At 42.2% G+C, this 23,276-nt stretch overlaps 1 protein-coding gene across 2 annotated transcripts in view; it reads right to left on the bottom strand.

Annotated features, from left to right (window-relative positions):
• Positions 1 to 18,768: 18,768 nt before the first annotated feature.
• Positions 18,769 to 23,276, bottom strand: part of LOC146810319 (ATP-binding cassette sub-family A member 9-like) — a 1,478,308-nt gene continuing 1,473,800 nt past the window's right edge. For both annotated transcript variants that reach the window (XM_085617315.1, XM_085617314.1), the window contains one exon: positions 18,769 to 20,501. In XM_085617315.1, the coding sequence (XP_085473441.1) occupies positions 20,403 to 20,501 (99 nt within the window). In that variant the 3' untranslated portion in view covers positions 18,769 to 20,402. The remainder of the gene's footprint in view (positions 20,502 to 23,276) is intronic.

Below are 23,276 nucleotides of genomic sequence, written 5' to 3' on the forward strand. Positions count from 1 at the left end.
AATCTAATTTATTAATACATCAGCTAGTGCTTTGTGTATGGCAAGTTGTCTTGCTGAATTTAGATTAACACGTGTGGCACTGTAGGCTTTTTCATATGGGACAGCATGATGTAGATATTGTTCCTTTATACTACAGACCAGTGCACAACACTTTCTGTATTCAAAAGTATGTATGTTATTCTGCCTTGTAGGTAATGCTGCGCTTATCTGCCTTTATGTTGACATCCTTAAACTAGCATAAGAGGGTTCCGATTTGGATCATGACTACACTGCAAAACCTACATTTGTTGCATTTCACCTAGGTTATTTCCTAGTGTATGACATTTTTCACAGCCTATTTATTGACTGTGTCAGTTTGACATTTTTCGACTGAGAAGCACGAAATGTAGGCAGCTTGAAGCACCAAACTGTTCTTCTATCACATTGATGAAGTATGCCAATGTGGCTTATTATCTTTGAGTATGTCTGCACCTAGGATGTTGGAATGCCTGACAGATATGTGCACTTTGTACTTGTACTAGGGTTTGACTTTTCCCCAATATTCTGTGCTGCCCGTTCAGTGCATGACATACATGGAATGTAGGATTTGTTTTTCTATTTTTGCTCCTGTTACTTTGGCCAGCCTAAAGATTAGCCCCCATGTGACACATATGCTTAGGAACACATGATTGTTTTCCACATCCATTAGTTTAGTGGAAGTTTCACTAATAATCCAGGCCTCATACTTAGCTAAGATGCACCCTTTCTACTCATATTGATTTTAATTGTGGACCACATGAATTCTGGTTTGATTTGTTTGACATTGCATAAAATGTGGCTATGTCCACTCTCACAGTATGAGATGGCGCAATACCTCTCTGTGGGATTTTTCCAACTTCCATTACAGGATTAGTGAGGGAATGACACGTGGCATCATTGACTACATGTTGGTGTTCTTCCCACTTCCCACTTCGTGCACATGACACATGATCCATATGCAAATTCAGAGGTAGCTATTAAGTCATACATTACAACATCTTAGTTAGTATTAAGTATGTTTGTGCTTTCCTTACCAATGATTAGGCCATTCCCATTTGAGTCATTTGAGTCATCCTGAAACCACTCATTGATGGTACGGTGGCAGAAGATGTAACGATCATGAGCACTTTCTGGGAATTTTCCCAGTACATTTATGAACATTCCCTGATGGTCCACTATCGCCTGCCCATTGATGGAGTAGCTGTGCTTGCGGTTCCAGTACAGGTGCGATGTTGCTGCAGGGGGCACAAATTACACGTGTGCAATCAATAGCGCCAAGAACATTGGGGGATCTAGCAATGGTGTAGAAGCCTTGCTTGGTATCCTGTTGTTGTTGGGTAGTTTTTGGGGAGAGACAGTACTGGGGAGTTTGAAGATAGCATTTAACACAGATGGGAGAAAAGCAAAAAATGATCCCTGTGAGATGCCTGCCAATTTGGACACTGTGGTTTGGAAGGATCCTGATGCCAACATGAGTAGCACAACCATCAATTTAACATGTATTTGAATGGCATGGGTCCTTGTAGTTGCTGTCTGGAGACTTGGCCCTATCTTCTCCAGCAATTCTATGATGGACTCCCTCTTCGATCTGTAAAACTGCATGACCTCCTCCTTCCTGAGGGCAATGAGGGATAGGCGTTGGTGAGAAATACGTTCCTTCCTCCTTCGCTGTCTACATTGTTGTCTCCAAGCTACTCCCAGTTGCAGTATAACAACCTCCATGGTGTACTTGAGTTTGCCAAGGTGTTCTGTGATGATGGGGAATTTGTATTATAGCCAATGCATCATTTCATATGCCTGGGTTGCCAAGTGCAGCAATTCTGGTGCGTTTCTATCTGTGCGTGGCAATTGTACACGATGCGTTACTACAGTACTACACTTATAAATACCACTGCATTAAAGTTGCATTGGATCTTGCGAAGTAACGCTTATGTTGCATATATTATTTCCTGCGTGATACAGCAGGATTCGGCGCAGCTTTTATGCCGCACATTGCTTAAAAAACAGTGCATTTCTGTAGATGCGTCGTTTTTTTTATGTGACTGCTTGAGCCGGCCTTGCATCACACTATATGATGTAAGGCCAGAGCAAACCCTTGATAAATATGTCCCTAAGATTGGGAGAAGGTAGGAGGACTGTGTTTGAAAAATCTTTTATGCCTCCCAAAATACACAATGACACAAGCAGTCAGAATGGAAACTGACATGAAATCATGGCCTTTCAGAGCTCGTATCCAAACCTTGCAGGTTTCAAATAAACTGTTGATCTCTGACCAGGCCAAGATGACCCAGCTTTAGTAAAGATGAAATAATTACCAACAAATTAGGATGGGATAAAGACCTAGGAGAGCATCTGATCTCAACCGCTAACAACAAGATTAAGGGCTTTAAAATAGTTTCTTTAGTTGAATTATCTAAGAGGGAACTGTCTATTTTAGGGATGGAGGAATCAAGAGAAAGAGATTTAAGGTATCTAGCCTCAAATATTTAAGCAACATATTTAAGAGGGTCTTGGGAGAAATAGATAACGGTGCCATACTTATACTCTACCCCAATCTGTATATGCATAATACAATGTTGACATTTAGAATAGGTCTAAATCATCTCAATGCCCACCCACTAGACATAGTAGCTTTTATGAAACTTTTAAGAATCATGATAGGAACTACCATAGTTAAGGTTTGGGGGAGAGATGTACAAATGCTCATATTGTCCTAGATTGTTTACATTTTTCATATTTAAAACATGTATCTTTAAGATGTTTTTAAAACCATTTTTTTAAATATAGGATAAGATATGATAAGATCAAGGATGTCTGCAGTTGAATTTTTATTTGTAAGGAAATCTTTTGATGTAACCTGATCATTAGCAAGCTTGTTAATGCTTTTTAAACGATTTCAAGCTTTAATTTGTATTATTCTGTAAATAATTGTATTAATTGCTGTTGTACTGTTTGAGAGATGAATGTCTTAAGTAAACAAATGTATAATCTGAACTGAAACATCTCCAGAAAACCTATGTGCCAGAAGAACAGGCAGGGAAGGACAGATGAAAAAGAAAGCAAACTAAACTAATTCTGAAAGTGCAGACAGAGAATCCTCATTCCCTGTCTGATTAACCTGTATCAAAGTGGGAGCCACTGACCCACTTGTTGTTTTACGTTCTCTTCAACCAAGGAAGAAAGAGTTCCACAGAGTACTCATAGGGCTACTGAGCAATCAGAACAGGTGTCTGTCTGATAACCAGCTTCCCAAAAATGAGGGCACATCACCTGTCTGCTCCAAGAATCAGAGTCTTTGGCCTGGCCTGCTTTGAAGTCAATCTGCTTTTGAGAGTGGGAAGGAGCATGCCAATCCTGCGGAGGTATGACTGACCTGACGAGACAGAGCAATTTCATCACATGTGCTGTTGCAGTCAGTGGACAAATGTAGACTGGGCATCCCCTAAGACTTGTCGGCAGCAGTATGTCCATAAAAATGATTCCAGGAGTGAAACGCGGTCAGCAATTATTGCCTCTGTCAATGAACAATTTAGTTTGTGTTCAAGGTGCAGCATGCCTCAGTCAAAGATGTACAATGGGAAGACATTTTGTGCCTGAGTTGAAGTGTGCTGCCACCAAAAAGTTGTGCCAAGGCCAACTGTGCCACCACCATTCATGTCTGTTTCACAGGTGTAACATGCACCTGCAACTGAAACCCCACTGCAGTTGCCCTCAAGGCAATGTGGCCTATGACCATTGACAGCCCACCTACTGCACCCCACCAGCACCTTAAAATCGGGTCCACCATTGCTAGAGTTGTTGCCTACCTGTGAGGGTGGTGGCTTCTGCTGTTGTCCTGGTGTGAATATTCCCCAGATTGTGGATCAAGCCTCCAGCAGGTGTCTCCTCCCAGAAGTGGAGGTGAAGTGAGACCGATGCTTATGGTACCCACCGGATGTCCAAAGAAGACCTTCACTGTGATGGGGCTGTGCAATAGCAGAAACTTGCTTGAGAACTGAGTGCTTAAACAGAACTCTGGGAGTTGCTGGTGAGAGAATCAGATTAGATTAAAGTTTCTGGGTTACCATTGATCCGGACTAATCCTTCCTCTGACAGGCCGATAGGCCTTCACCGTTGTGGTGAGAAGAGAAAATTAAATCATCAATCTCTCCACAGCTTGTTATCAATATAGGTGTGAGTCAATGAAGAGGGTTGGGTAAGTTTTAAAGGTTTTATTAATTAAAATCTTTTAGTAGCTTGTCCTTACATTGATCATAGTTCATTCATCAATTTGTATTGTAAATCACATTAATATCAACACAAAGGACAAATCAATAGAATCAATAAGCGTGTTCAATCAAGGAAAGAATCACTAGTCTGAATTAGAGAAAGGAGTCAGTTAGAACACATAAAGAGCTCAATATGGAGAGAGTGAGAGCAAGCACAAAGCTTCAGTAAATTTAGTTCAATGAATCAAAAATATCAAAGCAGAATGTCCTTTCAGAGAAGTTCCATAAACTCATTAAAGCCTTAGAGCAATGTATCATAGGATCTGGGGCAAAAGGAGTAAAGCTTCTGAGTCAGAGATTCGTGGACAGAGAGAGAGAGAGTGTGTGTATATGTGTGTGTGTGTGTGTGTATGCGTGCCTGCCTGCCTGTCTGTCTGTCTGTCTGTGGGGGGCAAGAGCAAGGGTGGGTCCAGGAATAGTGGTGAGGAGGAGGCGCAGGTGCTGAGTGTGGTGGGGTTCCAAATTACCTGCAGTTATCCTCTATACTAAACCTGGGCAATCATGGGCAGGCTTGCTACTGACTGAGACTGTGTGTTTGACGCCCTAGTGCCAGGCCAGGCCATCTGCTCCATCTTGCCTCTGGCCTAATGAAGCAAATGACTGACTTTACCCTTTCCTGCCTCTTTAAAAATGCAACATGTCTATCTTCTGATTGCACCTTATAAAGGGAGTTTTGCCAGCTCCAAACATTACCCATCATTTAATGAGTGAGAGGTAATTCTAGGCCTATATGCCTAGACGACGCTTGTTTCCAGTTCAGGGAAGACCTGGCTTGGCAGTTCGGGCTGGACTGTTCCAATGAGGCACAGGGTCAAGATTGATTTGCATATAGCTGGGTCTGAACTGAGGTGGCAACGTGAGCTAAAGAATAATGATGGATTCAACCCAGATCTGTAACTGGGGTGAGTGTCTGAAAAGTTTCAGAATTCCGTCCATCATCTCCTTGTATTTGCTTTAGCCGACCGCAAAGGCACCATGCACCCTATTTCAGAGCTCAGCTCACACCAAAATGAAAAATCACCTCCATTCAATCTATTTAACATTCTATATAGCAGTCTTCTCATATACTTGTGCTGAGTTATGCCCCCTAGGCCACATGCGTGCTCTGCAAAACACCAAATTGATAGAAAAAAATGAACACATTGATAAATGAAGATAAGGTTTTGCCCATATTTCAGATAATTGAGAAATGGGGGGGTTGGGAGGTAAAATATTTTTACTTTTGGGGCACTAGTGCAAAAAAGAGTGGCTCAAATTAAAGATGAGTAAATGGAAAAAAAAAACGCCTTGATCTTTTCCCACCATTGGCAGGATTCAAACCTTTGCTGTGAAGGAGCTTGTGCCACCAGAGGCAGAATACATTTCCAATGAGCTATAGGTCCTTGGTTACCTCCTGTAGTGCAGGAGACGCTACCAGCAACAAAAAGGCCTCTATTGCACGTGAAAATTAATATATGACGTTACATCGCAGTGTTTACACCGCGATGCCTTTATAACGCAGGGATTACAACGACTTGCGCTGGAGGGCGCTGGATTCAGGAATAGTAATATTTACTATTCCAACTCCAGTCTACGTACAGTAGGGAAGGTGTTGGAATAGTAAATCATACTATTCCTTTGGTTAGAGCAAAATCCAGCGCAAGTCATTGTAATTATTTGCGTTGTAATACCTGCGTTGTAAAGATATTGCGGTGTAAACACCGCGATGTATGCGATGTTTCCCCGTGAAAATGGATAACCATGATATAGGGAAAATCTCAAAGAATACAGACATGGAAGCCAGTGTGGTCAAGTGGGAAAGTTCTTGACTTCTAGCTAAACAGCCAGGGTTCAAACCCTGGGGTCAGAACCAGGTGAGTGATGGCGGTGAAACAAAGGCAAGTTGTTAAGTAAAGTGTGTATGTAAAGTTAGGTGCCTTGTTGGTGGATTGCAGAGTGGCCGTTGTGTGTGTTTTGGTTGAGCTAGTTCAAGGATTATGTGGTATATTGAGCCATTTCCTTTCTTTATTTTTTTTCCTTTGTGTGAGATAACATTCCCTGGCTCCATTGATGTCAGGGTAATTCCACTATGTTTCAAGCAATTGACCATGACTGGAGCAGATATGAGCCTGATTTGTCTGTAATACTTTCAGTATGTGTGGGTGCTTACAAATTGTGCCAGACCTAGCTGGTTGGAATAAATCTTAAGTCATTGATGGGGTCAGCAGTCCCAGTCATACGAGCCACCCTCAATCCAAGAGGATGGGCATTCCTTGGAGAAGGATACATTCCATAAGAACCCTGGTAGAGCTCTACCCTTATATAATCCTCATAAGGGGTCACTTTTAAACCTACAGTTAAATAGAATGAGTTCTAGAGATGTGTGTGATTATTGCTAAAATTCAATTTTAAGCTCCAAAGTGGAGTAATGCAGAAAAGATACTTTTAGGTCTTTTCAACAGAGAACCAATAATCCTCCTTTGTTATTATCAGCTTAACAAAGACTTGTTTCAAAGAGATACAGGGTTGGAAGGAGCAAGGATGTAGGAGGTTAGTGAAACAATGAGAAGGCATGGGGAGGTAGTCTTATAGTTTGTGGGTAAAAGACACCTTTCCTCTGGACACCCCTGATTCGTCTTGTCTGAAGGGACCCTCTTCCTCACTGTTGTTGGGCATTTGACTGTGTCTTGAAGTTTAGAGCAATCAGTCAACGGATGTTCAGAATAATCAGTCAACAGAAAAGCAAGTCAGTAACCTACAGTGCGGTTCATATTTTATAATTAAACTGTGTATTTCAAGTCAGTATAGTATTGTTAGGCTCCATGGTTCTTAAATTTCCAAAATGCCAAAAAGTGGCCTCTCAGTGGAATGTCGCACTCAATATCCTTATTTACCTGTAGAATACCAGCTCTGCAGTGTTTGAAGTAAGAATGTATGGGTCAGAAGAGTTTCATATAACAATGTGATACAAGCAAGAAGTAATATCAAGTTAAATGCATTCAAGGTACTATGCACAGACATATATTCTGGCCCATATAGAATAATATTTAGATGCAATCAGACAAAGAAATGATGTGCTTATGTCACCACGTGTTTTACAGGTCAGGCCAAACTATAGCAATCAATTCTATGAAGCTCCTCAACACACACTTCACAATCTACCTCATACATTGTCTACCTCAAAATTATTTTTATCTTGAACTGTAAACACTAGGGCAATTCCTTTTAACCCCTTCGCCGCGGCAGGAATTCTGCCGCGGCGCTGGGGGATTTGGGGGCAGGTGCCGTGGCGTTGTGCTCATGACGGAACCACTCTGTCACGAGCCACGGTTGAGCTGTGCTCATGACGGAGTGGTTCCGTCACGTCTCTGCCCACTGCGCTAATCGCCCGCACAGGCGGGGAATTAGTGCCGCGTGGGCGGAGCGGCCGCCAGCGGCCGCAGCATGACAGAACCACTCCGTAATGAGCACAGCGCAACCGTGGCTCATGACGGAGTGGTTCCGCCATGAGTGGGGAAGGGGTTAAAAGCTTAGAAATAAGAACAGTGCAACCTTCCTGATACCATGGAAATCAAAGAATCTGAACCAGCCCACACAAAGGCAACTTTGTTAATCCCTAAAATGCCACCTTTGATACTACTTGCTTGGTCCAGCCACAACCCCATGCCGCTCGTCATCCTCCTACACAAACAAAGCAATATCTGGATTCATCATTGACAGAGACCTCCTACTAAGAACACCTATTGCAAGGAAATTCAAGCATCATGGTTCTAGCTATAAATTATGTGCAGGACAAACCCCTTCTTTCCTGCATCAGACTTCATATATTCCATTTAATGCCTATTCCTTTTCCCATTAGATGGTAGCATTTACCAAAATAAAAGAGAATATACATATTTTATTTTTTGCATTATATTGTATTTGTAAGGACTCAACAAATATATTTGTTTGTGATTTGTATTATTTTATGGCAGTAGTCATCCATTGTGTTTGTAAACAAAGTGCCTAATTTTTGATTCATTACACACAAAAGGGAAATTAACTTTTTGTTCCTATCTCCGGAAATGCCATAGCTAAATAAAAAGAACCTACCTAATTACTTTGAATGTTAAAATAAGCTTCCCTATCATAATTGTAATATCTACTTCTAAATATAGGATCTTAATCCAACATAAAATGTCTGTTAACTATAACATGACACACACATATCCCACTCACAGCTAACGCATTTCATCTATCACACCTTATTCTCATCATACACTCAACTCCCCTTTTCTCTTTGAAAGTCTATGTCTGGGAGGTATCTGTAAATTCTTAATCATGGTATCATCTTTCAAATGAAACTCCATTCCTTTAATACCACTCACACTCTTGTTTCATTGGATTCTCTAAGAAAATTATGATCAACGTCAGTCACCTTACACACACTATTCTCATTTGTTCCATTAGTAACAGAATTGTAAAACAAAGAAAATGTGAACAGAACAATTCATAGGAAAGAGGAAGCTGCATATAATCACCTTCTGAGACTGAAGGTGAATGTGTGCAGATTAAACCATTAGAAACATTAATAATCTCTTTCTGAGCACAATGTAAATTAGAATAAGTATTTTCTTCATAATTTCCATTAAGACTATCTCTATAGTCTAACCTCTTATCTTCAGTAGTGTTATTATCCTGTGCATTATTTATTTTGATTTGAAACATCAAACAGGAGAATAAAGACTCAATAAGATTCCATTAGGTATTATCAAAGTAAAAATGAGAGGAAGTATTTTACTCGCGGATCAAAAAAATCTTCTTTATATGAAGCTATATTCTTTATGTTAAAAATCGATTTTCTCAAAAATCTTAAAGTCTCAAAACGAAATGCAAAGATTAATAAATTCTCCCAAAACGTTACACCTAATATTGTGCTAGCATTAACAAAAATAGTCCTTTAATCAACAGATGTGGAAAAAATCTTGATGCTGGGAGACATACATTCTTCTTCAACAATATGTTCAAATGTCAAGAAAAAGATGCCGGCTGAAAAGTTCATCCATTAAATACTAATGGGGTTCTCCCGGAGAACGTCTGAGGACCTGGGAATCTATACAGTATAACACTTGGTCCTGACGTGTCTTACCAGCCCTCCTCAGGTACACAGGACTATAGAAATCAATTCAAACGGTCATACAAAGAACATTAATTCTTGTTGCAGAGAGAAGGACCAAAGGCAACAATGTTTCTAAGAAAAAATCTTTCTTTATATAGTCTTCATGAACATGCAATATTTAATCAATCATTATGACAAATAGACAGTTGTCAGAAAGAAAGTGCTCATGTGCAATGTGAAAGGTAAAGGAACAATCAGGAAAAATGAGAAACAAAAATACCCTATTTTATATACACAACAGTGGTTGGATTAAGTGATTAGCCGACCGAACCTATTTTGGGCCTGAATACATTGTCATTCCACTATCTTATTCCCTGGATGACCTCTTGGAGATTAAACAAGGGTCAAAAGGTAGTAACGCAGGCCAAAGAAGGAAATTGTCGAAGTTTCGACCTGTTTCCACGATAAGGGTAATTTCTACCTCCGCATACGTGTCTTCATCAGGAAAAAAGGACAACCTAAATATTATACAAATATAATTAAGACCTATCTCTCTACTGTATTAATGTGGTGTGAACAATACAGATTCAAAAACTTAAGGATACTGACCGCTGTGTTAGCCTGGACATTCAATAATATCGATGTTGCCTAATTAGGATGATGGTAATCGTAGAAACTATGAGAGGGTGGTCTGAAACTATTAATGTATCCTAATTAGGCAACCAACCTTATCTTGCAAAACAGCTCAATGTAAATTGTTAAAAATGCAAAAAGAGAGAACTTAGCCCCAAGACACGAGTAAAGGGGCTCCCAACAATGCTGCCAAAAATTTCAAAATTACTGCGAGGTAAGCGCCACACAAGATCAATTGTATGTCATTACATGGGCAACTTGCCAGACAAATCTAAACAAATAGGTAAAAAAGCCTTAGCACATTCTTAGTAAAAAAGATTAAAGTACTGTCAAAGGGAGAGCAATATAAAAAAAGATTTTTTCTTATAAACATTGTTACTGATCTATTAGTCTCTTTATCAGTCACATTTGTTACTGTTTCAGCTCCTTTTTTCTATATTTCTCTTCAGACTTTTACATTTTGATAATGCTCTACTTTCTCGCACACATTCAAACCAGCTTTCATTTTCTGGTTTATCTTCTTCACTTGTTCCATTTTCATTGTCATTTGTGTCTTCATTTTCAACTGGAATGCTTCGATTAACTCGAGGGGTTTTCAGAGTTCAATTTTCATCTTCTTCTTGTTGACATGTTTGAATTTGGGCATCAATTCCTGAACTTCAATTTTCATGATTTTTATCTCATTGTTCTACTTGTTAATCCTGTTGTTTTCTATGTTCTCCTGCAACTCTTTGTTCTCCTACTTCAGATCCATGTAGCAAACTCACGCTTATCACTGTGAATCAGAAGCATGTATCACTGCATCTTCACTTTTTTGTGAGGTGCATGGTTGTAATATGGACAACCGCCACACTTCAGAGCATTTTTAATTTCCAATATGAAGTGTTAAAGCCCGCTCAATCTAGGCTGAAGAGAAGGCAACCCAAACTCCAGGTTCTAGGGTGTGGCAGGATTCTACTAACATAAAATGGGAAGAAGATCTGAAAGTTTATTGGTCTATAAACTGTCAGAATAAAGTGTGTAAAAGAGTCATAAATCTTCGACAGCAGCAAGTACAACTCAAGCACTATATTTTGTACATAATAGATTATTGATAACACCATTTTCACTATTTAGATGGGAGGTTATGACACAGAATAAATGTTGGTCATGTGATATGCTAAAAATGTATTTGAAACATAAATTATTTATATCTACCTTTTGTAAATGAGTTTGGAAACAAACGAATATGATTTTAATGTCAATATTCCGTATATATTTTCAAATATCTTCCTAGAAAGCATTTCCCTTTATTGATATGCTCAATCTCATTCTTGAAAAATAGCAGACTTTTTCCCAGCTCTAGCATTTCACCAGATTACTACTAATTTGAAAAATAATGCAAATGTTACCCTTAAAGCTTGGTTATATGCTGTATGCTGCAATAATATGTTAGACAGAGCATATGTTAACCCTATCACTTTGGCTATTAAAAGGAAATAGATGTGATTGTCTTTGAAAACATTTCTTACCAATCTAGTCTTATCAGTGAGACTAACGACATATATATGCTGTAGAATTAGATACGTTTAAAGGTCCCAAATGTTTCAATGTATCCGAGTTATATTTACTTATATGACAAGAATGCCACTCCTTTAAACTAGTCGGCCACAAGACAGCAACTTAGAAGGCCCATTAAAGAGCTGTCACATGCTCCACAAATGTTTCCACAGAGCGTTTGCAAGACTAGTTAAATCTGTTTATTCTTCTAAAGCTATTTACTCACTCTTACTCACAAAGCAATGGCAATGTACCTGGTACAGAAATAGGATTCCCAAAAGGCTCCATGTTATCAGAACATCTATTTCTGCAGCCAAACAGTGCACCTGGTTCAGTTTAATTTAACACATCAGAGCAAAACACCTGAAAACACAGACTTATAAATACATAGAAACAATTGCATAGGAGCATTTATGAAGTCACAGCATAATTAAGAGGCTTCATTCCAATCCCATGACAAAAGGACAAACAACTATGGGCCTGATTTTGAGTTTTGTAGGCAGACTTAACTGTGTCAGGATGGTGGAGAACAATAGCTCCAACACCATGAGGGTTCTCAGCCCGTCAAATTTAGAGTTATCCACTGTCCCTGTGGAAAGCTCACTGCATTGACCGGAACTGCAATATTGGTCATTCCTACCTATACAGGAAAAGTTAGACGGATGGTACCGTCAAACATGGTGGCCAGCAATCCTTTCAAAAAACAACTCCCAAAGGGGGAGTTTGTTTTTGAAAAACAAAAATCGAATTGCCCACAAACAGGATGATGGGGTCATTTTGTTTTTTTAGTCCCTTACAGCCAGATTGTATCCTATATTAGGAGTGGATGAAATTCATGGAGTTTCACTCTGTGGAATTCTGAGGAGTTACCTAAAAACTCAGCGAGATTCCGTGGAGCCCCGCGAGTGGCTGAATTTCAGTACGTTGCACTGCTCGGGCTGATTTTTAGCACCAGCAGCTTGTCTCACAGTAAAATCAGTGCAAATGGCACCAGGTGACACGCCAGAGGGCTTTGCTTTTTCCTACTGCTCAAGTAGATTTCTACTTGGGCAGCAGGCTTCTCGACGTGAGCGGCAGGTTTCTCAACGTGAGCGGTAGCAAACTGCCGGGACCGTCTGCATTGAGAAATCGCTCTGGGACTCATACTAGTGCTCAATTTTCTTGCTGGTGAGCCGTGTTCAAGAAAAACTCTGCCTCCCGGCAGTTGGTGGAGTTTTTCGGGAACTCCATGTTTTACCACCCACCCCTACCCAATAGGATGAGCGGTATAAAGTCCTTCATCAAACGGTCACAGAGTGTCAGGTCATGAGAGGAAGTATTCCATCGAGAAGCCACACACAACGGAATGGTACTGTAATTATTTTAACTGAATGTCATTGGAATGTGAATTAATTCTCACAGTAAATCAGAAAAAGACATATTGGCATCAAAGACACAAAAACTCACAGAGATATTTTATTCATTGACTTTATTACAAATATTGTGAGAAATAAGACACTGAATTAATGCACAAGCATTGTCAGAGACATTTTTTTATCATCATTGTTGTTGCCTACAGATTGATCATTTCACAGTTCTACTTTTATATTAATTTCGCAGACAGGGGATGTGGATTCACTGCTGAGGTTTCAGAGCAGATTTGGTGTAATTCTCTTTCAAATGTAATCTTCTGGCTGTATCTCAGACACAGCCTTTGTGCAAGGTGATGATTATCACAGCAGTAGCAATAGTGCTGGCTCTATGCATGAGTTTCCAAAACAAGGGCACAATGAGGTATGAGATTTCAGCACCTGGCTATCATCAGCCTTCCTGAGAAGTCATCATGCAGAGACAAAAATGCAGCACTGCTAAGACTCTTTGTCACCTTTAACAAGAGAAGGCTATGACCTGCACCCCACTCCTACCATCTGCCCTAAATGGTCAATGAGGAAAAACTAACCAGCAATCCTTCACTAACCAGGACTTCACATAATTTCCGGGGGGCATCATTTTCTCCATCTGTTCAGGGTCACCACCCCCACCCACAGAGATACAGTTAATACACTTTCACTGCCTAGGGAAGCTGTTTACACTCTCTATCATGTCATGCAAAATCATCCCACTAGTTCATGCACCTAGACTTTGACCACACAAGAAGGGAGATTTACAGAAAACCCATGCAAAGCAGCGCAACGCAGCCCCCTGGGAGGCTGCGCTGTGTTGCGTGACAGGGAAGGAGCAGGAGAGCACCATATCTTCAGAGATATGGCTCTCCCATCCCTCTTGCCTTGCACTGGTGCTCATTCTAGCTGCCGTGTGCCAGGCACACACCTTAGCACCATAGTGCTATGGTGTGTGCATGAGTCTAGCATAGGTTTTGTACAGGGTACCATTCCTGTACAAAATACTAAGCCTAGACATGATGCAAAGCTTTTCCCATTTCGTATGCGTCGCGCACAGTGCAGCATGCATGCAAAGTCGGAAAAGCACGGAGAAATGAAAGCATTTCTCCAGTTAGCGCCTCCTTTGAAGGGGCATTAACTTTTGGCGCAAAACCATGTCTACAATTCTTTTTAAATATGGTTTTGTATCAAAAGGCATGGGCGGTTGCATGGGAACGCTCATGTCCACCCATGTAACACCCCCTCGGTGCTAAGTAACACAAAGCAGTGCTTTGTGCAACTTTGAGAGTGCTGCCCAGTAAATAGTAAAAAAAAAACATTTTGCGCCAGTTAGGATCCCTTTTGTGGCGCTAACCCAGCGCAAAATGTTTGTAATTCTCCCCCAAGGTGTCTTACTCCTACACATTAGTTACACATCTACTGCACATATACTCACATGGAATGTAAGCACAGTTGTCGGGGAATCACCAGACTCCTCTGCTGTTCTTGACATTAAGCGCTTCTTTGCTGGCCTTCCAAACACTTCTGCTGCATTTGTATCTCCACCAACCTTCATCTAGCCCTCGGAGCAACACAGATCACCCATCCAGTGCTGAAGCTATCACTGTTGGCTTTGGTCCCAGTGCAATCACAGATGGCAATCAGAGCTGTTTGTTTCTCAGAAGGCCTCTTAGAGCCATCTAAGACGATCTTTCTGGACATCCCTTGTCCCATCTTCTGCTCATTGGAACCTTCTTATGATCCTGAGCTTCCTTTTGCTGATTGCCGCAGCCCCTTAACACCCTATGTTAGTCATTAACCATTTTTGCTGACTTCAACTGAGTTTCTCAAACCCTTTCTACCATTTTTCACAAGCCACACACTCTCTTCACTAATCTACATTTAGACCCATCTGCTAAGTTGCAGTCCCTCTGCCCTCAGACCCACAGACCACTGTGCCAGCATTAGACAGCATCTTCTATCAATCAGAGTGTAACAGTCCTGACTTCTTATTCATTTTGCATATTTTGATTTTACAGAAAATAAATTCTAGGTCTATACGTGGGCTAAAAAAGGTGGACATTTCTAGGGTATGACAACATAAGAAGCATGAATAATAACCACTTAAATCCTTGAAACACAAAAGGTGCCCTTCTATCCCCAGTCTATTTCCATCTCCTCCAGGTCCTTATGTGATTTCTGGTATTGATTCTGTTTAAAGTCCTCCTTTTTTGGGTTGTTTTGGTCCTCGTGATCCTCACCTTGGCTCTGGTCCAACTAGTTCCGGTCACCCTACTATTGGTTTCTTGAATCAGGTGGTCCTTGTTCTAGTCCTTCTGATCCCACTCTACTTGAACGTGATCTGGCCCAACCTTGAGTTAGGCTTCTTTGGGCCTCTTAATCCTCACCCTGATCCGGCTGGTCTGCTTACTCCCTCTCCACCTACTCCTGTTGCCCTGGTGCTCCTAGGTATAGCTCTCTTAGTCTTCCTGGATTGGGTTATCCTGCTTTTCCTTGCCCTGGTCCTTGTTGTCCACCTTGTACTGTGTCCACTACTCCTGGTCCTCCTTATTAGGTACTCTTGGGTTGGGCCTGTTCAATTTCATCCTGGCCTAGTCCCATTGGTCTTTGTGACTCTGGTTGTCCTGGTTCCCCTGATCCTCGCCAGTCTATTCCTGATACCCCAGCTGCTAGTCCTCTATCTGCAATTGGCACATCAAGTAGTAGGCCTCTCTGGCCTTCCTAGCCCTGTTCCTGTTTATTCTGATCCTTCTAATACACCTAATCCTCCCCATCTGGTCCTTCGACTGAATGGGCCTAGCCCACCTGCTCCTTCCCTGACTAATTCTCCTGTTCCTCCTCCAATGTATCATGATGTTTTTAGCCCTGGTCCTCCTGCTTGATGTCAAGCTGGATCTGCACTAACATGTCCTCTTAGTCCTGATCCTCCTTGACTCAAGTTGTCCTGTTCTTAGCCACCTGAATGTGTCATCCTAGCTCCTATCATCCTTGCCCTCCTTGTCTTGGCCCTCTTTTTTTGATAGCTGCACTAGTCTTCTTTGTCCTAGTATCAAAGGTTCTGATACTCCTGGGTTCCTTTGACTTGATGTTCCTTTTTCCCTTGATTGTTGCCCCACTGGTCTTCTTGCCCTGGTCCTCTTAGCGATTGTCCTGCGGGATCTGGTTTCCTGCCCATCTCCTCCTGATTCTCTGGGTCCTATTCTTCCTAGTCTTCCTCACTGCCAGTCTGGTTTGGCTAGCAATGTTCTTACTTTACCTGGTGGTACAATCTGCGTTCTATTCCTGATTTTGAGCCCACTAGATTTGATTATTTTGCTTCTGGCTCTCCTTGTTTGGGTCTTTGTGCACCTAATCCTATTGGTTCTGGTCCTCCTGGCCATCCTGGTCCTTCCAGGACCCCTTCTATGAGCTCTGCCTCTTATCTTCTGATCTTCTACTTGACCTGGTCCTTCCGATTCTTCCCACCCTGCTCATCTAGTTCCTAGTACATCAGCTCCTGGTCCTCCTGGTCCCCTCTGACCACATGGTCATTTGCATCTTGGTGCTCTTAGGCCTTGTCTTCTTAGTCCTTGTTTGGATCATCCTCATCCACCTGGTAGTGTACCTTGTCCTCATGGTCCTTCTGACACTGCACCTAATAGTCTAGGCCCTCTTTGTCCTGGTTATGTTTGTTTTGAGCCTCATCATTTTGGTCTTTGTAGTCCTTTTCAATCTGGTCTTGATTCTCCTGGCAATAGTCCTCCTGCTCCTTGCCCTTGTGGTTCTGCAATAGCAAGTCCTGGCCCAAAGATCATTTTAGCCTTTCCAAATTCTGATGTTCCTTGACCTCCATTTCATGTGAGCCTCACAACTTTCTGGCCATGTACTTCCCGGTCCTGCTCTGTCTGGTCATCTTTCCTATAGATTCCTGCCCCCGTCCTTTAGATCCTGGGTCTCCTGTTTCTCAGACTCTCAGTCATGGACCTTTCTTTCCTCCTCATCCTAATTCTGTTCCATATGTCCTCCTGGTCCTCCTCTCCTTGGTTATCTAGTTCCTCTGGTTTGCCTGTTCCCAATCCTTCTGCTTCGGGTCCCCCTCGTCGTTGTTGTCCTGGTTTTAGTTCTGGTACTCCTTTGTCTAGTCCTCATGTATTGGGTCCTGTGGTGCTGGGCCCACTGACCTTCATTTCTCGAGGTCTCTTAGTTACCCAGTCCTTCTGCCCCATCCTAGTCCTCCTGGTGTCCTGGTTTGCTTGTTATACTTTGTTCTTGTCCATCTGACTGTGGCCCTCTCAATCATGGTCATCCTGGGTCTCTCGTCTTCCTCATCCCTGTTGTATTAGTTTTTCTAGTTACCATGTTGCAGGTCAACCTCATTTATAGTGTCCTTGTTACCCTTGTTTAGGATCTCTTGAGTCTGACCCTAGTCCAACTGAGCTTCGATTTCCTGGCTATTTATATCCCTACTGGTCATACTGATCTAGGGTCTGCTGGTACTGCTAGCACTGATCCTTGCTGGTTGTGGTTTTCCTCAATCCTGGTCCATTCGCCTCTAACCCATTGGTCCTCCTTGATCTAATCTCCATGGTCTTGGTACTCCATTCTCTGACCCATCTTTACATTGGTCTCCTGGTACTCATCCTCATTGATATGTCTTCCTGGCTCTGCTATTCCTGGGCATGGACATCATTGACCCTCTGGCCCTGGTTGGTGAACTAAGGCCACCCATATTGTTATGGTACAGGACCTTCTATTCCTGGCCCTTCTATTTTCTTTGGGCCCTTGTCAGCTGAGTTGAGATCTTCCTGACCCTTCTGATCCTTTTCATCCGACTCTAATCCTGTTTTTCCTTGTGTCTTCCTCATCTGTTTGTCTCTGGTCCCCTCTGGCATTGGTAACCCTGGTCCTCATGGATTAGGTTACCCTGAACCTTGTTCTTCTCGTCCTTGTCCTCATGACACAGATCACTCTAGCCCTCCTTCCCTTCACTCTCTCCGACTGGTGATCATCCACCTAATAATGGCCTGCTCCTTCCTTTGCCAGCTCCCTCCACAGTGTTTCTAAACAGTGTTTCTAAACAGTGTTTCTAACAGCCTCCAAGCCTGTCACTCAGATTTGTATTTTATATTACTTCCAGATTTCTTTTGCTGAGGCAGCACTGTCAAAGACATAAATGAGAGTTCAGTAGAAACATAATCTCGCATACTTAAAACACTGCTTACCATGTTTAAAATTGAAAACTCTCCTTCCCAAGATACATTGTGTGGGTGACTAAAATGTCAGTGTGCCTGAAGAGGTCACTCATGACATGGGAAATCCACTCTGCTGGGTGAAATGAACGAAAAGCTTGTTTAATCAGTAGGCAGGTGAGTGAACTCCTCCCATGAATTATCCAGGTGCATTACTTAACTGTCTCCTGCTTTCCCTTCCCCATTTCACAGAAGTCACATTACTGTGTCTCACTCAATTTACCTCCTGCAAGTGTAAATTTTGAAATAACAATTAATGTGTTGTGGACGCAAATTAACTTTAACTTGGAACCTGGCTAAATGTGTGGGACAATAACTTGAACTGGGGCAGCTGCTGTTTGACACATGTGAATTCAGGCTTCTGAATAGTTATGTTTTTTGACTGAACGTTTCATGATACATTTATGAACTGAGGAGGGTAGATTTATGAACTGAGTTTTTAGTACTAGCTGTATGCAATATAAAGGCTGATACAATATGAAAACTTGTTGGTTTAATTGACGTGGCTATTTGTGTTAACAATTGAGGCTAGGTGACTGACTTGCTGAACTGCATAGGCTGTCTATGAGAACAAAAGATAGTTTAACAAATAGTGTGAAAAACAGAATGAAGGCAACACAATTCTGATGAGCTATTTTAATATACATTATTGTAAAATTTAAAGAAACATGCTATAGTTAGAAAGTGCCACGTAAAATATATTCAGACATAGATGGCCATCTCTGATGTTTAAAATGTTAGATTGCTTTATTTTGTTGTTATGTGGTTAATACGTTTTAATGAAAAAGGTTGCAAAACTGAGCATATATTTTCTAAAATACTTTGTATTGAATGACATATCATAATTGTTAAAATTGATAAAGTATATTTTAATCAGTGTACAATTTAATGCCACTAGTGTATGTTTCCCTCAGAAACCGGCTGAAACTTTAGCTCACTTTGAATCCCTGCACCGTGTGGCAGGTACTGTGAGGTGCCTGCCACACAGTGCAGGTATTTACAGGGGGGGCCCCAACAGGAGGCCACTGGGAGAAGGGGGCCCTGCTAGGGGCTCCCAAAGTCACTTTTCAACAGGCTTTTCATGTAGGAAAGCCCGATATGAAAAGCCTGTTGGAAACCAATATAATAATCCCGATGGTGGAAACGTCATCTGTAGGGGATTATATGCTGTCTTGAACTGGCCGACGGGCTCATTGAGCCCATTGGAAGCCAGCCGGAATGATGGCGGGTTTGAGTTCTGACTGCCATAATCCTAATACGGCGGTCGGAATTCAAACCAAGGATGTCAGTCGGAGGGCCTAAGTTGTTCAATTGGGTGATGAGTGCCTTAGTGTTGGACAAGTCAGCTGAATTCACTTCCGTAATGTTCTAAATCAATCAGTAAAGAAACACTTTCCCTACCACTGCACTCTGCCAGCAGATTTGCAGGTTAATCATTTGTAATTCTGCTCTACTTCTTCATCAAGTAAGGAGAAGATAATCAGGAACAGATAGTTGGTAAACCCTTAAGTTTACAGTGAATTCAAGTTCAGGCATCTCTAGTTCTAAAACGTTTCTATAGATGGTTTTAATTGTTAATTTTCCTAAAAAGAGTATTTGTCTGATTGAAAAAATCAACGGTATGTGACCTGTTTGTGGACACCTTGGCTGGTTTGTAAAAATAGAAGAATGACCAGCTGCAAACACTCCTCAGCTTGTTTGAGGCATCAACAAAAGGTTTTGAAAGGGGCTTGTTTTGAATCCTAGCGAAAAAGAGTTAGGGGCTGATTTAGAATTGGAGGGTAATGGAATTATTTAGAATAGTTAATCTGGAGCCACACCCACCTGAATGACTCACACTACCATAAGAGCAGTATTATTGATTAACCTCTCTCTAATTTACAACTTACCACACAAATTAAGGGAATTTTACTATCACCACCAAACACCAACTCAAGCCACTCACCATGTTTTATGGCGGCAATGGAGACATGCTGCCCAGCGTTAATGTCACACATCTGTGAACCACATTTGATTAGCCAATGATGTATAACTGCCATGGCATCAGAGCTAGCCACAAGTGCCACTGCTTACCACAGATAGCCACACAAATGCATAGAAAAGAAATATAACACAACATCGGACTGAATCTAAAATAGATACTTTTCTCTCATTCAGAGACTTTCATGGGTTGTCGTTCAATATAAATGGATTTTGATGTAACTTGGTCATACACAAATCATAGAAGTAAAATAACTGTCTACACATTTCTAACAATTTAGGCATCGTCTCCACGAAGTTGCTTCCATTCAAACGTTGTATCCAAAGCCAGGTCAAAATTATCTTTTTCCTGCTCTTTGGTTAATTCTATGAACACCTAAAACAAAAAGAAAAGAAAAAATATAATCCCGTCAATTACTTAAATCCATAACAGCAAATACAAAAAAGTAAACACACTGAACAGGAAGTCCAGGGAGGAATTTCTGCCATGCCCTCCACTCCATCGTTGACTTGAGACTTTTCTAAATATCAGCAATATAAAAAAAAAGGAAGATGCCAGCAACAACCTGAATCATACAAAATGTGTAATACACAACGGCAGCTCCTCCGCAATGGCGGAAGAGCGTCGCTCCACTGGCTCAGAGCCAGCAGGTGAAAAATCAAACGCTATTTTACTATCATTTTATTTTTCACCTGCTTGCTCAGCTAGTGTGTTCAAGGAGGGGCGGGCCATGGCAGGGGGGAGGAGGACCGGTTACTGCACTGTAAGTGCTCATGTGTATTTGGCCGGCCGTCTCAGGCTGGCCAAACACACATTCTCACTTAGGTTTGCTCCAACCTGGCTGTATTAAACAGCTGGGCTGTAGAAACAGCACAGACTCCCTGTACCTACGGAGCGTCAAAGCAGCCCACTCAGGCTAATCTCCGCAGTGCTCTAATATTTGAGAGCAGCACAGGTTTGCACAGGGAGTCTCTGATGCTTGCTCAGGGGCTGCTGGGACCCAGAAAGCATCAGAGAACTGAGGAGTGAGGTGGCAGAAGCAGCATCTGGTAAGTTTTAAAAAAGCAATGAAACCTGCTATCTCCCCTCCACAATTGCCCCATGCTCCCCCTATACCCCTTTGCTCTCTCATGCACCACCAGGGGAGGCGTAGTATTTTGACGCATTCCCAGGTTTACCTGTACTGATACATTAGGGAGTGCACTAAAATATATCGGTGGATACGTGGGAACACCGACGCTCCACCTGTTGAATGCCTCCCTGGGGAAGAGTAACGCAATACCGTGATTTGCGCTGCATTGTGTTACTCTAGATTTATCAAGTTAAGCAGGGCCACCAAAGGTGGCCCTGCATGACTTGATAAATCTGACTTTGTAGTTGCGCCCTTGGGCTCCCTTGAGTGATGCCTGGACAATGCAATTCAATGATAAATTTGGCCCTAAGTACTAAAGTAGTGCCATTGTATTATTGGAGCTGAAGGACCTATTGCAGTAGACCACATGGAGCAACATAATTTAAATAGGGCCGTTCTTTGACATAATTGAACTCTTGAGTATTCCATTCTGACTATAACAAATGATACAGGGCTATGACTCCTACTTCAAATCACATAGATCAACTTGGTTAAGGGTTTTACTATTACAAAAGCAGTGTTGCTCATATTATCTGGTCCGAGCGTTCACACGGTGCACTGTACATTCTTACATAAATTATAAATTAGTGTATAAAAAAAAACATAAATACAGAATTTAGGGGCTCATTAAGTCATTGTAGTGGGATCGGGACCTCCCACCTGCAATGCGGCAGTCCCGCACCCCTAATTATGATGCGACGGCCATCGGGGCAGTCGAATCTGGCAATTTAAAATTGCGACAGGTGCTGGTGGCTGCAGCACCAGCCCCAATGGTAAATGGCCATGTTGTGCATTTCCCTGCACAACGTGCAAAGCCCCGCGCCATGCCTGCCACCTTGTGCATGGAAAAGTAGAGGGGTACCAGGGGTAACCCCAGTGCCCAACAGCCCCTCCACAGAGGGGGCCCGTAACGGGCCCCCGAAGCCAGCCTCCACCAGCCTTTCCATGGCGGTAGAACCGCTGACACCAGCCTTGTGATCTGGCGGGCGGTGCCTTCAAGGCACCGCCCCCATATCCCCAGGCTTATCCGCTCTACCAGGCAATCATTACTATTGCATGTGGCGGAAAGTGCCCGCCACGCTTGTGGCACATTTCCCCCCACCATCCTAATGTGGCGGGGGGAAATGGGGGTCAACAAGAGGGGGGACTATGGAGCTTTTTATCGAGGACCGGCACAAATGCCCAGTCAGATCCTACTGCCTAAAGGTATGCTGTTCCTCTTGAAGTGGTGCCTAGACAATAAAAAGTCAGAAATCCAACCATCGTCATAGTCCCTCCACTCTCCCTCCCAAGCCAGATACCACCTACCCTGTCATTACGAATGATGGTGGTTGGTTTTCTGACTTTTTATTGTCTAGGAACTACTTCAAGAGGAACAGCATACCTTTAGGCAGTAGGGGGGAATTGGGGCCAGATGGCGGAGGGACTAATAACGGTACAGACTACAGAAACTTTTGTTTTTTAAAATGCTTAGCAATACAAAAGTAAAAACTAATATTTCTAAATAAAACACAAAATGCCATACCTGGATGCAGCCGATGCAGATAAGGAGTGGTGGGTGGATACAGTTGATGCGGGGGGTACAGGGGGTGCACACGCGGTTAATAATTTAAAAAGAAGACATAGCTGGTGCTGCTGGCTGCCTCCTGCTCCTCTGCTTCTGCATGAAAGCAGCATGGGGATTGGCCTGAGTGGGCTGGATTAGCTGTTGCTCAGGCACAGGGAGCCTCTATGCTGTTTCTTCAACCCGCTGTCAGTTTGGCCGGGCGGCCAAACTGACATGCACACTTAAACGTACGCATACCACTCCTCCTCCCTCTCCCACATCCCAGACCACCCCTCCCTGCACCCACTGGCTCAGTCAGCAGCAAAAAAATGACACAATAATAGAATATTGTTTTATTTTTCAGCTGCTTGCTCTGAGTCAGTGGAGAGATGCTCGTCAACCATTGCGGAGGAGCTGACGCTGGCCGTATCTCTAAAGGTTGTGACATGAATTCCACTTCTAATGATTGTAA

Source organism: Triturus cristatus, chromosome 7 (assembly GCF_964204655.1).
Source record: "Triturus cristatus chromosome 7, aTriCri1.1, whole genome shotgun sequence".
NCBI classification, from domain to species: Eukaryota; Metazoa; Chordata; class Amphibia; order Caudata; family Salamandridae; genus Triturus; species Triturus cristatus.